Source organism: Colias eurytheme, chromosome 1 (genome assembly GCF_061535395.1).
Source record: "Colias eurytheme isolate Ceu_HAF_F1 chromosome 1, ilColEury1 Martin Lab GWU primary, whole genome shotgun sequence".
NCBI lineage: Eukaryota > Metazoa > Arthropoda > Insecta > Lepidoptera > Pieridae > Colias > Colias eurytheme.
Genome location: NC_142980.1, coordinates 12291060 through 12304402, shown reverse-complemented (window position 1 = coordinate 12304402; position 13343 = coordinate 12291060). Strand labels below are relative to the sequence as shown.

Below are 13343 nucleotides of genomic sequence, written 5' to 3'. Positions count from 1 at the left end.
TCCAGATCATATCAGTCCACTGTTCGACATTGTCAAATGCACACGCATTCACAACCACTAAATAGATCTGAATAAGAAAAAAGCTTGTGCAGCAATAATTATTGCCTGTTATATTTTGAAAAAACGCGTGAAGAGGAAACGCTGGGTTAAACCGTGGCTACTAAAAAGGAACATCTATACACATTGGAACTTGTTAGATGAAATTTATAGTACGGAAGAGGAAGAGGATTACGCAAATTACTACAGGATGAAGGAGGCATGTTTTGATCATCTGTTAAAAATGGTTACACCTGTGTGTTGTCGTCCCATACCATCGCGCTCCGAACGCAGACTGACGTAATTTGACAGCATGTTACATTACACGATCAATCTGGATCTCGACCAAAGGATCGAGATCGTTGATTTCTAAAAATCTAGATATTTTCTGATCAGATTTTACGATCCGTCAATCAAATACATTACACAGTCAATCTGGATTGAGATCAATGATCATGATCAAGGATCACATTCTAGATTGAGCGTGTAACGGGTGCCATAGGTTACACGCTCAGTCTGGCGTCAGTTCAGTCCATCAGTTTGATCCGGCTAGACTGATGTCAGAATGATGGATGAAAAACACGGGTATTATTACCGTATTTTTGTCACTCTGAACCATCAGTCCGTCAGTCAACCGGTTAGACGATAATTCTCCCGTCATTCTGAGCTAAGAACCTATAGAGATCAAATGGTAATGAGATGTTATCATTTTATCCATCAGTCAAATATGTTTTTGAATATAGGTGCATGACGAATAAGACGATTGACAAAGCGATCTCGGAAGTAACTAGGTAGTTATAGACTACAGGCCCATGTTGAAAAAATTATGGGTCACTTGACCCACCACCTGAACTATCTAGAATGATATAAGAGCATAAAATAATAAGATTCAGCACTATGACGTCACTCGTAAGCTGTCCACCTGAGTGCAGATGAGAATTCGAAAGTTCAGGTAGAGATTTTCTCCCCTTGTCTCCATGATTTTTGTACGGCGTTGCGGAATAATGGCTTAAAAGCAGTATAGAAATAGTATGACACAGATGCCGTACAAAAATGGTGGTCCACAAAGTTGGAATTTATTTTTATTTTTCGACAGTTGCCGGGGTAAATTTGGTCATTTGATTTTGTACGGCATCTGTGTCATACTATTTCTATACTACTTTTAATCAATTATTCCGCAACGCCGTACAAAAATCATGGAGACATGGGGAGAAAATCTCTACCTGAACCTTCAAATTCTCATCTGCACTCAGGTGGACAGCTTACAAGTGACGTCATAGTGCTGAATCTTATTATTTTATGCTCTTATATCGTTCTAGATAGGTCACCTGGTGGGTCAAATGACCCATAATTTTATCAACACGGGCCTGTAGTCTATTAAGTGCTTAATGTATGCATTCACACAGATATATTATTTGTTTTAAAATTACTCAACAATGATACCCGTAAGAAGCGAATGTTTTAAAATAAGTGAGCTTCATGTTAAACATCATTTCTCCTTGCACATTCATTGTGTATATTTCGTGGGAGCCGACAGCCGGCACTGCACAATGAATACCTATATTTTATACTTCTCTTTAATCACATTAATTTGGTCATCTGCCGCAAGAAGAGAGCATATTCTGAGAGAGGAGGAAGATGATGATAGCAACATCCAAGTGAGATCAAAGTATAATTTGACTCACGCACCGACGACCACAGGTCGTTCACTGAAAGGTGAAATGGTTGTGGAAAAATTTGTGGACACACTAATGGCTAGCGAAAGATATCTTAAAATGGTCGAATCTGTAGAAAAAAAGATTAACCATTTAGATGCAAACTTCCATGATAGGACAAACACAATATTGAAATATTTGGCAGAGGTTTTGAGAATCGCCAAAACTGCCGCGGCGCCACAAGACGTGATGGAGAAGACTCTAAGAAGTCTGAAACATGATTTGGACAAATTGCAACAAGCTGTTTCCGAAAAAGTAAAAGCCTTACCGAAAATGAGAGGTAGGTACATCATTTATTTCATTTATAGAGGACGTGTGTAGTTAAGTAAGGTTTTATTAAATATTCTGCCTACTATTCTTTAAGTAAGGATCATATTATGACACAAGCCAGTCGTCCCGGCTCCGCCCGGGATAAAAACATCATAAAATATACCTTAAATAAAAAAAAATCAATATTTTTAATTTAAAAAAAATGGTTGTTGTGCCTAACGGAGTCACGGCTCACCCGAAGTATATAGGTAAAGCGTGTCGCGGATTTTTTGTAGATATTTATAAGATCTACAATTTATTAAAATATTTTATGCTTCTATATATTTTTACAGTTAAGGCAGCGTACGCAAATTATGTAACTTTTCTGGTTGATTTTTTACACCTTGTGTCCGAAAAACCCAAATATCTTACGTAACCCCATAGTTTTCCAAAATAAAATATAGCCTATGTTACTCATGGAGCAATGCGTGTGACATTTGTGGCTACAACAGTGAACAGGCTATATGGCTGAAAAACAGCGGTGAAAGCACTGGCCTTTTAGTCATTGCTTCCACCATATGCTGAGTCCATAGCCTGTTCGTAGTAAACTGTTATTTTTCTTGTGTATTTTTTTTTTGTTTTAATGTGTTTGATTTTTACTGCGAATAAATTCTTATTCTATTCTATTCTATTCTTATTCAATGGATAATGTAGCTTTCGAGTGATGAAATATTTTTTTTTGATCGGTGTAGTAGTTTTGGAGCCTATTCAATTAAAACAAACAAAAATTCAAATCTTTCCTCTTATCTGTAAGTAGATAAACGATTTTTGCAAGTAGGAGAGCATAATAAGAATCGATCGAGAAACAAATCCCCTATTTCTGCTCACCCTGGCCAGAGAAGAGAGGATATCACAAGAGAAACTTTGTAGGTATTTATACCTAAAGCCTACCTCCTTTATATATATAGGTATACATTATACATTTTTATAGCTTTAAATAATAGATATCAATATAATTGCATGTAAAATATGGGCATTTTACTAACTTTGAAACCCCGACTAGGTACATCATATTTCTGGCCGGTTATTTAGATCTCTTTGTGTCCTGTTTAATTATACACTCTATACCCATATTTATGTATGTAGTTGCAAAAATATAATGCGTCACAGACGCGACGTCGTTAGTGCGCAGGCGTGGTGTGCACCCCATTACACCCCTTTTACATCGATAACCACCCCAATCTAGATTGCTAATTGAATTCGAAACTCATGCACTACATCGTTGATAAATTTACAGGTTTGACAATGATTTAAATATGTACACCGATTTTATAACTGATAACAACCTATACAGATACTGGACCCATCGGATATACCCATTACACAGAATACAATCATAATAGTAGCTAAACGCTACCCATTATTTAGATTTATATGGATATACATACCATGGATATACCCCAAAGTCTTTACTAGTACCTAGGTCTGTAGGTACTAGGTAGACTTGGATTTTTAAATAGTTTTCAACAGTTTTCAATTGTCATCATGAGCACACGTGTATGTGTTATTTGTTACTAGTTATATTTACGATATATTATACAATATATCTACCAATTACATATCTATATTTAAAGGATGGAAATTTTCTATGGGCCCTGGGAAATACTTGAAATATTCTAATAGCAAATTTTGCTGAAAGGACATCAAACATTCCTTTATTTAAAAAAAAAACATATTAAATAAATGATTAAAAATTAGTAAAAAACATAAAAAATATTATTAATAATATATGTACTTAAGTATATATTTTAATTATTAACTAATTATTAAGTCAATATTATATATTACTAGCGGTCCGCCCCGGCTTCGCCCGTGTTACATATGAAAAATAGATGTTGGCCGATTCTCAGACTTACCCGATATGCACAGAAAATTTCATGAGAATCGGTCCACCCGTTTCGGAGGAGTATGCAGACTAACATTGTGACACGAGAATTTTATATATAAGATGTATTATTATTATTAGTTAATCATTTAAAGAATTTTGAGAAATCACTTAACTAATACTTGATTTATGCCCGGGAATGGAACTAAATAACACTTTATTTCCAAAATATAAGATAGGTACATAGAAATTGAAAACCCTTGCTCCCGCACTATAACTAGGATTCCCTGTTGTCCCTGTGAACTATAGGATCGTTAAAATTAAGAACATTCCAGTCCAAATTGGAATGTTGAAAGAGTGTTCTTATGAGTTGTTTGAACTGATACCTGCCGCAGAATTCCACCATCGTTCTGCCCGACACAAGGCAAAGTTTCATGCTCACCACGATCCTTGGCGTACGAGTACAGTGTGTTTTTCTCGTAACTTTATACCACGCACTACCAAATTATGGAATAGCCTTCCCGCGGCGACATTTTTTTTTTTTTTTCATGACAGAGCAAGCAAAGGGGCAGGTGGGCCACCTGATGTTAAGTGGTCACCACCGCCCATAGACACTTGTAACACTAGAAGTGTTGCAAATGCTTTGCCGGCCTTTTATGGACAAATAAGCTCTTTTCTTGAAGGCCCCAATATCGTAGTTGTTCGGGAACACCGCAGGTGGCAAATCGTTCCACAGTTTCACCGTACGCGGAAGGAAGTTGCGGGTGAAGCGGACAGTGGTGGAGCGCCAACCATCCAGATGGTGCGGATGGAACTGGTTTTTACGGCGTGTTGTCCGGTGGTGGAACTGTGCGGCTGGTAATAGGCGGAACAATTCCTCAGAGCACTCCCCATAGTAGATTCTGTACAGTATACAGAGAGACGCAACGTCTCTTCGCACTGACAGAGGATCGAGCCTATCGGAAAGCCTACGGTCATTGACAATTCGAGCTGCTCGACGTTGGATGCGGTCAAGAGGAAGGAGTTGATACTGTGGGGCTCCGGCCCAGAGATGAGAACAGTACTCCATATGCGGTCGCACCTGGACCTTGTACAGCTGAAGTCGGTGGGCCGTCTTGAAGTACTGTCTCTGACATTTCCTAATGACTACAACTTGAGTGTCTTCAAGAAGAGAGTATCATCATAGAAAGTCGGCAACGCATCTGCAGAAGCCCCTGTAGATAAATATGGGCGGTGGACTCGCTTACGATCAGGCGCTCCATAAGCCCGTTTGCCCACTCTGATATAAAAAAGATTTTTTTTACTTTAAAGTGAAACGTTTCATTAAAATATATCAAAACAGAAGATGAATGACCCTTCAGTCTTCACCCTACGAAAATATGGTCACTTTAAGTAGTTAGGTATCTTGTTCAGAGAAATTTCTACGAATCTGAAAGAGGTATCAAGTGATCTAGTTCTGTGTGGTGGTGTGGAGAATCAGACAGCATCTATTATTCATACCCCTAAGAGATAGGTAGGTATAGCTCGGGAGCCCATAACAGATTTTCATGATGCACGTGGCTCCCGGACCAATAATAATAGTAAGGCAGAAAAACGTTTGCTGGGACACCGAGTCAATTATATCAAAGTACCTAAGTATTTCTTCAAATTATTAAAACGGGAGTATTTGCTTATTAATATAATAATACTAGCAGTCCGCCCCGGCTTCGCCCGTGGTACATATTTACGTTTTCTCTACGTAAGAACCATCCTCGTACTTCAAGGAATATAATAAAAAAGAATTAACGCAATCGGTTCAGCCGTTCTCAAGTTATGCGCTTACCAACACATTTTGGGATTCATTTTTATATAATAACTAGCGGTCCGCCCCGGCTTCGCCCGTGGTACATATTTACGTTTTCTCTACATAAAAACCATCCTCGTACTTCAAGGAATATAATAAAAAAGAATTATCGAAATCGGTTCAGCCGTTCTCGAGTTATGCGCTTACCAACACATTTTGCGATTCATTTTTATATATAAGACTAGCGGTCCGCCCCGGCTTCGCCCGTGGTACATGTTTACGTTTTCTCTACATAAGAACCATCCTCGTACTTCAAGGAATAAAATAAAAAAAGAATTATCGAAATCGGTTCAGCCGTTCTCGAGTTATGCGCTTACCAACACATTTTGCGATTCATTTTTATATATAAAAGAGAAGAAGATAATATATTATGTACAGTGAAATTTTATTACCTTTGGACTTCAAGTGGCCAATAGACAAGTATTCGAATTGCAAAATATATGTAGTTGCAAATCAATTCGATTCAATTCAATTTTTTCGAAGGGTGGCAATTTTGTTTGAGTACAATTCTGCCAATGTCACGTTGGGAAGATAATACACGCTTGAGAAACATTATTATGAGATTATACCGATGTCAATAATGTTGCAAATACATGAAAATTTCGATGACAATTGACAGGCGACAGCGGACATTTCTGATTTCAATTTTCAGTCCGAGTCAGTGTTGCCATAACAGATTTATCTGTATCTATACAGATTTTAAGACCACTATACAGATTACAGATTTGGCTTTACTTTTATACAGATTTTAGGTAAAGGACACTAACTATGATAAAATAATTGATAAGCAAAGTAAATTTTATACATTTTTTAAAACCTTTTTTGGATAAGGACACTACTATGATAAAATAATCCATTATCTAAGTATATTATTTTTATACAGTTGTTTAAATCCGGCAACATTCATGGCGTACATCGGGGATTTCCCTCGGAACAAACAAACAATAATTGTATATTCTTCTGGGGATTTCCCGAAACATGTATTTTGTTAACGAATGAATGTATTTGTTTCTTTTTAATGTTTGCAAATCAATCATTCGTTCATTATACAGGGTGTACCAAAAAGTAGTGATGAACGGAAGCTGAGAGGTAGAGGACCTAGAGGGCTATCCGAATCAACCCCATGTATGTCATGCGATTTTTCGTATTTTCGGAGTTATGACGATTTTTTCAATTTTTCACCTATCGCCGAGTACGATGATATTTTCACTCATGCTGACGTCAATGATTGCGGAAGATGCTTGATTTTTTTTGTGTGCTAAGCTGAAAGATAGGCCAATTCAGTATGGTAACATTTACTATCGTTAGATCTTTGAATGGAATAAAAAAAAGAATGAAATGGCAAGAAAGATAAAATTACCCAGTATGTTCACCACTTCAAGGGCCCGTAAAAAAATAAAATCACATAAAAAAAGTTTTCCGTTTGACTTTTAAAAACTTGCTCTATCTATCAGATAGCTACCCTGAAAATTTCATTTTATTATTCAGAAGGCTTCAATCGAAAAATTTGAATCTAAATGTGGTAAGTGCAAAAATTGAATTAACATGATGATCATTAAAACCAATAAATAGGTGTTTAATTACCAGAAATTTTTAAAATAACCCCGCTGTTGCTCAATGCAAGTGCGACATCACCGTAAAAAGTAGTCTTTTAAATGTCTGAATGCCCTTTTATCATTTTTAATGGTTTCTTCTGCTACTATGAATTTCCGGGTTATTTCGTCCAAATTGTGGCAGTCTCTTTTCTTTGTAGTATCCCCACGGAAAATAATCAATAGGGTTTATGTCCGGGGACCGTGCAGGCCAGGCTAAAGGGCCAAGATACCCTGAAAAATGGATTGGTCGCCGGTGAAGCCTGCCTTAAAGCCTGGCCTCCACGGTCCCTCGACCTAAACCCCATTGATTTGTTTCAATGAGAATATTAAAAAGACTTCGGCTACTTGAGAGAATGCCACAATTTAGACGAAATAACCCGGAAATTCATAGTAACAGAAGAAACCATTAAAAATGATAAAAGGGCATTCAGACATTTAAAAGACAACTTTTTACGGTGATGTCGCACTTGCATTGAGCAACAGCGGGGTTATTTTAAAAATTTCTGGTAATTAAACACCTATTTATTGGTTTTAATGATCATCATGTTAATTCAATTTTTGCACTTACCACATTTAGATTTAAATTTTTCGATTGAAGCCTTCTGAATAATAAAATGAAATTTTCAGGGTAGCTATCTGATAGATAGAGCAAGTTTTTAAAAGTCAAACGGAAAACTTTTTTTATGTGATTTTATTTTTTTACGGGCCCTTGAAGTGGTGAACATACTGGGTAATTTTATCTTTCTTGCCATTTAATTCTTTTTTTTATTCCATTCAAAGATCTAACGATAGTAAATGTTACCATACTGAATTGGCCTATCTTTCAGCTTAGCACACAAAAAAAATCAAGCATCTTCCGCAATCATTGACGTCAGCATGAGTGAAAATATCATCGTACTCGGCGATCGGTGAAAAATTGAAAAAATCGTCATAACTCCGAAAATACGAAAAATCGCATTACATACATGGGGGTGATTCGGATAGCCCTCTAGGTCCTCTACCTCTCAGCTTCCGTTCATCACTACTTTTTGGTACACCCTGTATACGATGATTACGAGTCGACTACGTTTTCTGATTACATGAAAGGATTTTTCATCTATTAATTTAATTAAAACAAAAACTAGGAACCATTTAGGCACCGAAACGATGGAGGGGCTAATTTTGACAAAACAATTATTGAATAACGAGCCATGTTTTAAGCTCAATGTTCACAAGAAATTGATTAATAAAATGAATAAAAGTATGTATTTTTTTAATCAATAAAGTTTTAAGTACAATCCAATGTTTTCTTTAACAAACATACCATTCAGATTTTAAACAGCTTACGGTTTGATTTCATACAGATTTTATACAGATTTTTAGACTACTATATCCAGATTTATCGATTTGGCATGTGGCAACACTGGTCCGAGTTTCAGACTAGGGATGGCGATTCTTTACGAAAAAGATCGATTTTTAAATCGATTCGAATCGTAGTCTAATGAATCGATTCACGAAAAAATCGAGGCCTACAAAATCGATTCTTAAAAAATCGATCTTTTTTTCAAGTTTGCATTTACAATGTAAATTTGTATCAATTTTACTAAAAACAAGATTAATATTGCAATTAACGAAATCTTATAGACTACAAGCCCACATATGAAAAAAATATGGGTCAAATGAACCACCACGGGACATATCTAGTACGAAAGAAGAGCAAAAAATAATAAGATTCATCACTATGCCGTCACTTGTAAGCTGTCCAACTGAGTGCAGATGAGAATTGAAAAGTACAGGTAGACTCGGTAAATTTTGGTCATATATTTTTGTACGGCATTCTTAACCATCGATAGATCCATTAAAAATAATAAGAAACCGCTCAGTGCCGTTCAAAAATGTTGGTCCACCAAGTCGGAATTTTAATTTAATTTCCGAGAGTTACCGGGGGTAAATTTGGTCATTTGACCATGTACGGCATCTGTGTCATACTATTGCTATACTGCTTTTAATCCATTATTCCGCAACGCCGTACAAAAATCATGGGAACAAGGGGAAAAAATCGAGAGTTGTAATCCCCTCTCTTTCCCCACTCCAGGGGGTCATTTGACACAAAACGAAATAAATTTATTTTTAAAGTATTTTATGCATAGATAATATTTTTTCATGTGCCGTACATTTTCGTTGGTTCAAAGGGGAAAAATCTGAAAAAGAAAAAATCCATATAACGAAATGTTTGCTTTATATTTTGATAATAAAATATACATTAATATTAAGAAGCTCGAGGTGGTTAATTATCACCTTGGAAAGTCGGAGTCAAGTGGAATGGACTCCGTTAAATTGATGAACTAATAAAAAAGCTATGAACGAAAAGATGTGAATTATATGCAATCAGCCCATGAATACAGGTAAAGTCACAAGCAAATGCTAGTATTATATACATATTCAAAATGTACAAGTAAAGCGCTTTCAAATGATACCAAACACGGCATATTTATCTTAACTTTATTTTTTTACTCTGTATGTTTTGTCCGCTAGAGGGCGCCACATTAGATTTTGTGAAACCCCATATAGCCTTTAGCTAGCTGGTCGCTGGTTATCCAGTGAACAATTCAGATGCTTCTAATGATATGTTATTTGTCGAATTCTGATAAGTAGTTTAGAAGTTACGAGGGAATAGATGAACATACATACATGACCTGTCAAAACCATAACCCTCCTTTTGCTCTGCCGTAGTTGGGTAAAAATATGTTAATGCCGTACTGTATCAAATGGCCATAAAGCACCCTTAAAATTGTAGCTTTCGTCGCTTTCATCAGCCTAAAAGATGTGGTCTGCACAAAAATGTACGGCATCGTTTTTTCCTAATTTATCTATGTTAATACTATTTAAAACAACGAATAAAGTGTAGAAAACTATTATATTTCATTAATCTACGATGTTTAAACTTTAACAAAATTTCTGGTTTTGCATTTCTCTATAACTTTTTTTAGAACGGTTTCTTTTGAACGGCAATACTATACAACAATTGAATTTTACAATATCATGTTAAAAAAAAAGTTCCCGTACAGGGTCAAATGACCTTACAGCTCTTTATATCAAGAATTCGATGAAATTAAGATGATTATTGGTATACATTTAAAAGAACAATTATTTTTTGACGGCATTGCTTTTAATAGTACTTTTGAGTGCTAGATAATGTTTTGGAACCGAAGCCGTACTTAGTCATATGACCCCCCGGAGTGGGGAAAGAGAGGGGATTGCAACTCTCGATTTTTTCCCCTTGTCCCCATGATTTTTGTACGGCGTTGCGGAATAATGGATTAAAAGCAGTATAGCAATAGTATGACACAGATGCCGTACATGGTCAAATGACCAAATTTACCCCCGGTAACTCTCGGAAATTAAATTAAAATTCCGACTTGGTGGACCAACATTTTTGTACGGCACTGAGCGGTTTCTTATTACTTTTAATGGATCTATCGATGGTTAAGAATGCCGTACAAAAATATATGACCAAAATTTACCGAGTCTACCTTTACTTTTCAATTCTCATCTGCACTCAGTTGGACAGCTTACAAGTGACGGCATAGTGATGAATCTTATTATTTTTTGCTCTTCTTTCGTTCTAGATATGACCCCTGGTGGTTCATTTGACCCATATTTTTTTCATATGCGGGCTTGTAGTCTATTATCAATAAAATCAGGGAATTCAAAAATAACAATTATTTTTATTACCGTATCAAACTATAAGGATATCAAACAATAACAGAACAAACTGAAAATAATAGCGTCAAAGTGAAAAATAAGAAGCGCTTTACTTATTTACTTACCTAACCTACTCTCAATTAGTTATTATTTCGCAACAAACACTACATGAAAATCTGATGAAAATCAATTATCAATCATGTAAATACTTATATTATGCTAATAACAGTATTCAATAAACGACAACAACAAATGAATAATGCAAATTGCAATATCAATCGTCACAGATTATAGATAGGTACATAAAGTCAAAGACTACTAACGTAACTTTTTTATTAAAGAGAGGCGAGTAAAGGATACTATCATACTAAACATACAGCCATCTCGCGAGTTTATGAGTAGTTAACTCTTTAACCGGAAGCACTCTTATAATTCAGGCACATTCAACTAAATGCAAATAATTGTATGGTTTATACCAAAACAGAAAAAATCGAATGTCGATTTTCAAGGGTGATATATCGATTCAGTGAATCGACACAGTACTTCATATCGATTTAAAAAATCGATATTTTCTGCTCGAAAAATCGATTCTTCGATTAATCGATCTCAGATCGCCATCCCTATTTCAGACCTCAGACCTCAGTCAGTAACAGTAATCAGTTTGACGTCGTTTCACGCGCCTAACTGCATAAGGTTTTAATATAGATCTACCCCCTGAGTCCTGAGTGTAATTGTTCTGTTTTAGATTGTCTAAGTTACCTACATATCACTTCTGTCCCAGGACGCACACTTTTTATTCATTCATCACTTTAGGATTAGGATAGTACCTAATTGCTTAATTTTTGTAGTGAAATATGGATGAAGTCTTAAGTGATGTTTTTCGTCAATTATCTCCTACAAATTTTCGTATAGGATCAATGCATTGGGTTCATGTAACCCATATAATCGACCCGCATAACTTTTACGTACGATTGATGCGTCTAAGCGAATTTTTGACTGAGAAGATATGCCCTAATCTAGCCGGAGAACTAAAGAAGCCTGATAAAATAAGCCCGGGAGATTTAGTTGTATACAAGGATACTAAGAGGCAAAGTGAACATTATTTAAGGGGTACAATAATTGCTATAGCCGAACAAGAAGGTACTTGTTTATACAGCATATTTGCAGTAGACTATGGTTTCACGGACAGTAACATTACATCCGAAAATATATGGATAAGTAGTAACCCTTGCTTGCAAGTCCCACCATTATCGATTTGCTGTAAGTTGGAACTCTGTGAACCATGCAAAAGCACTACATGGAAAACCGAAACTATTGAAGCAATGAAATATCTTGTAGGTAACGAAAAAGCAAAGATTATAATAAAAGGAAAAAGTAACAATAAGCTGACCGTAGAACTGATTAATTCATGCCCTGATGATATATCAACAATGCTCGCAATAACTGGCTATTCCACATTTGGATATGTGGGACCATCTACAAGCAGGCTAACAAATCCTATACCAAAGAAGATATATTATTCCCAAAGGAGTCTGAAGGTCGATGATAAACTTCATGTAAGAGTTCAATCTGGGAAAACTTTACAAGAATTTTTTGTTGCTGAAAAGAATGATTATGCAAAATATTTAAAAGAAAAACAAGAAATCTCAAGAATTGCTAAGCACTCAAATGCTTTAACAAGTGAAGAGTTAAAAGAAAATATGCCGGTTCTAGCAGCACCAGACCATGTGAATTTTGAGCGAGGATTAATCAAGAAAGTGACCGATCCTGAAAAAAAGGCACTAGTTGACTTTGTTGATTTAGGAAAATCAATGAATTTGCCAATTCTGAATATGAAGCGAATCACATCAGAGAGTCTTCTATATCCCCCGATAGCCATATATTGTTGTGCCATTGAAAGTCAAATTTGGGATTCTGAATGTTATAAACTTTTACGGCTTGGAAATGAATTTTATGTAACATTTAAAAAACTTGGCAATGATTCAGAACCTCATGTTGTTGTTATATCACAATATTAATTTAACTTTCATTACTTAACTTAACTTAAACTTTAAACATTTTTCATTAATGTCATATTATAATAAATAAAAAACTTACCCAAAGTGTTTTTTTTATATTTACCTGTTTATAACTTATATTTATATATAAACTAGCGTTCCGCCCGCGGCTTCGCCAGCGTTTTCAAAGAAAAACCCGTTCCCGTAGGATTTCCGGGATAAAACCTATCCTATGTCCTTTCTCGGGTATCAAAATATCTCTATACCAAATTTCATGCAAATTGGTTCAGTAGTTAAGGCGTGATTGAGTAACAGACAGACAGACAGAGTTACTTTCGC

At 35.8% G+C, this 13343-nt stretch overlaps 1 protein-coding gene across 1 annotated transcript; it reads left to right on the top strand.

Moving 5' to 3' along the window:
- The first annotated feature begins 11679 nt into the window (after positions 1 to 11679).
- On the top strand, positions 11680 to 13097 carry LOC149911299 (uncharacterized). Its single transcript, XM_090105053.1, has one exon. It carries the CDS (start codon positions 11862 to 11864, stop codon positions 13023 to 13025), a length of 1164 nt encoding a protein of 387 aa, XP_089961179.1. The 5' UTR covers positions 11680 to 11861; the 3' UTR covers positions 13026 to 13097.
- The last annotated feature ends 246 nt before the right edge of the window (positions 13098 to 13343 follow it).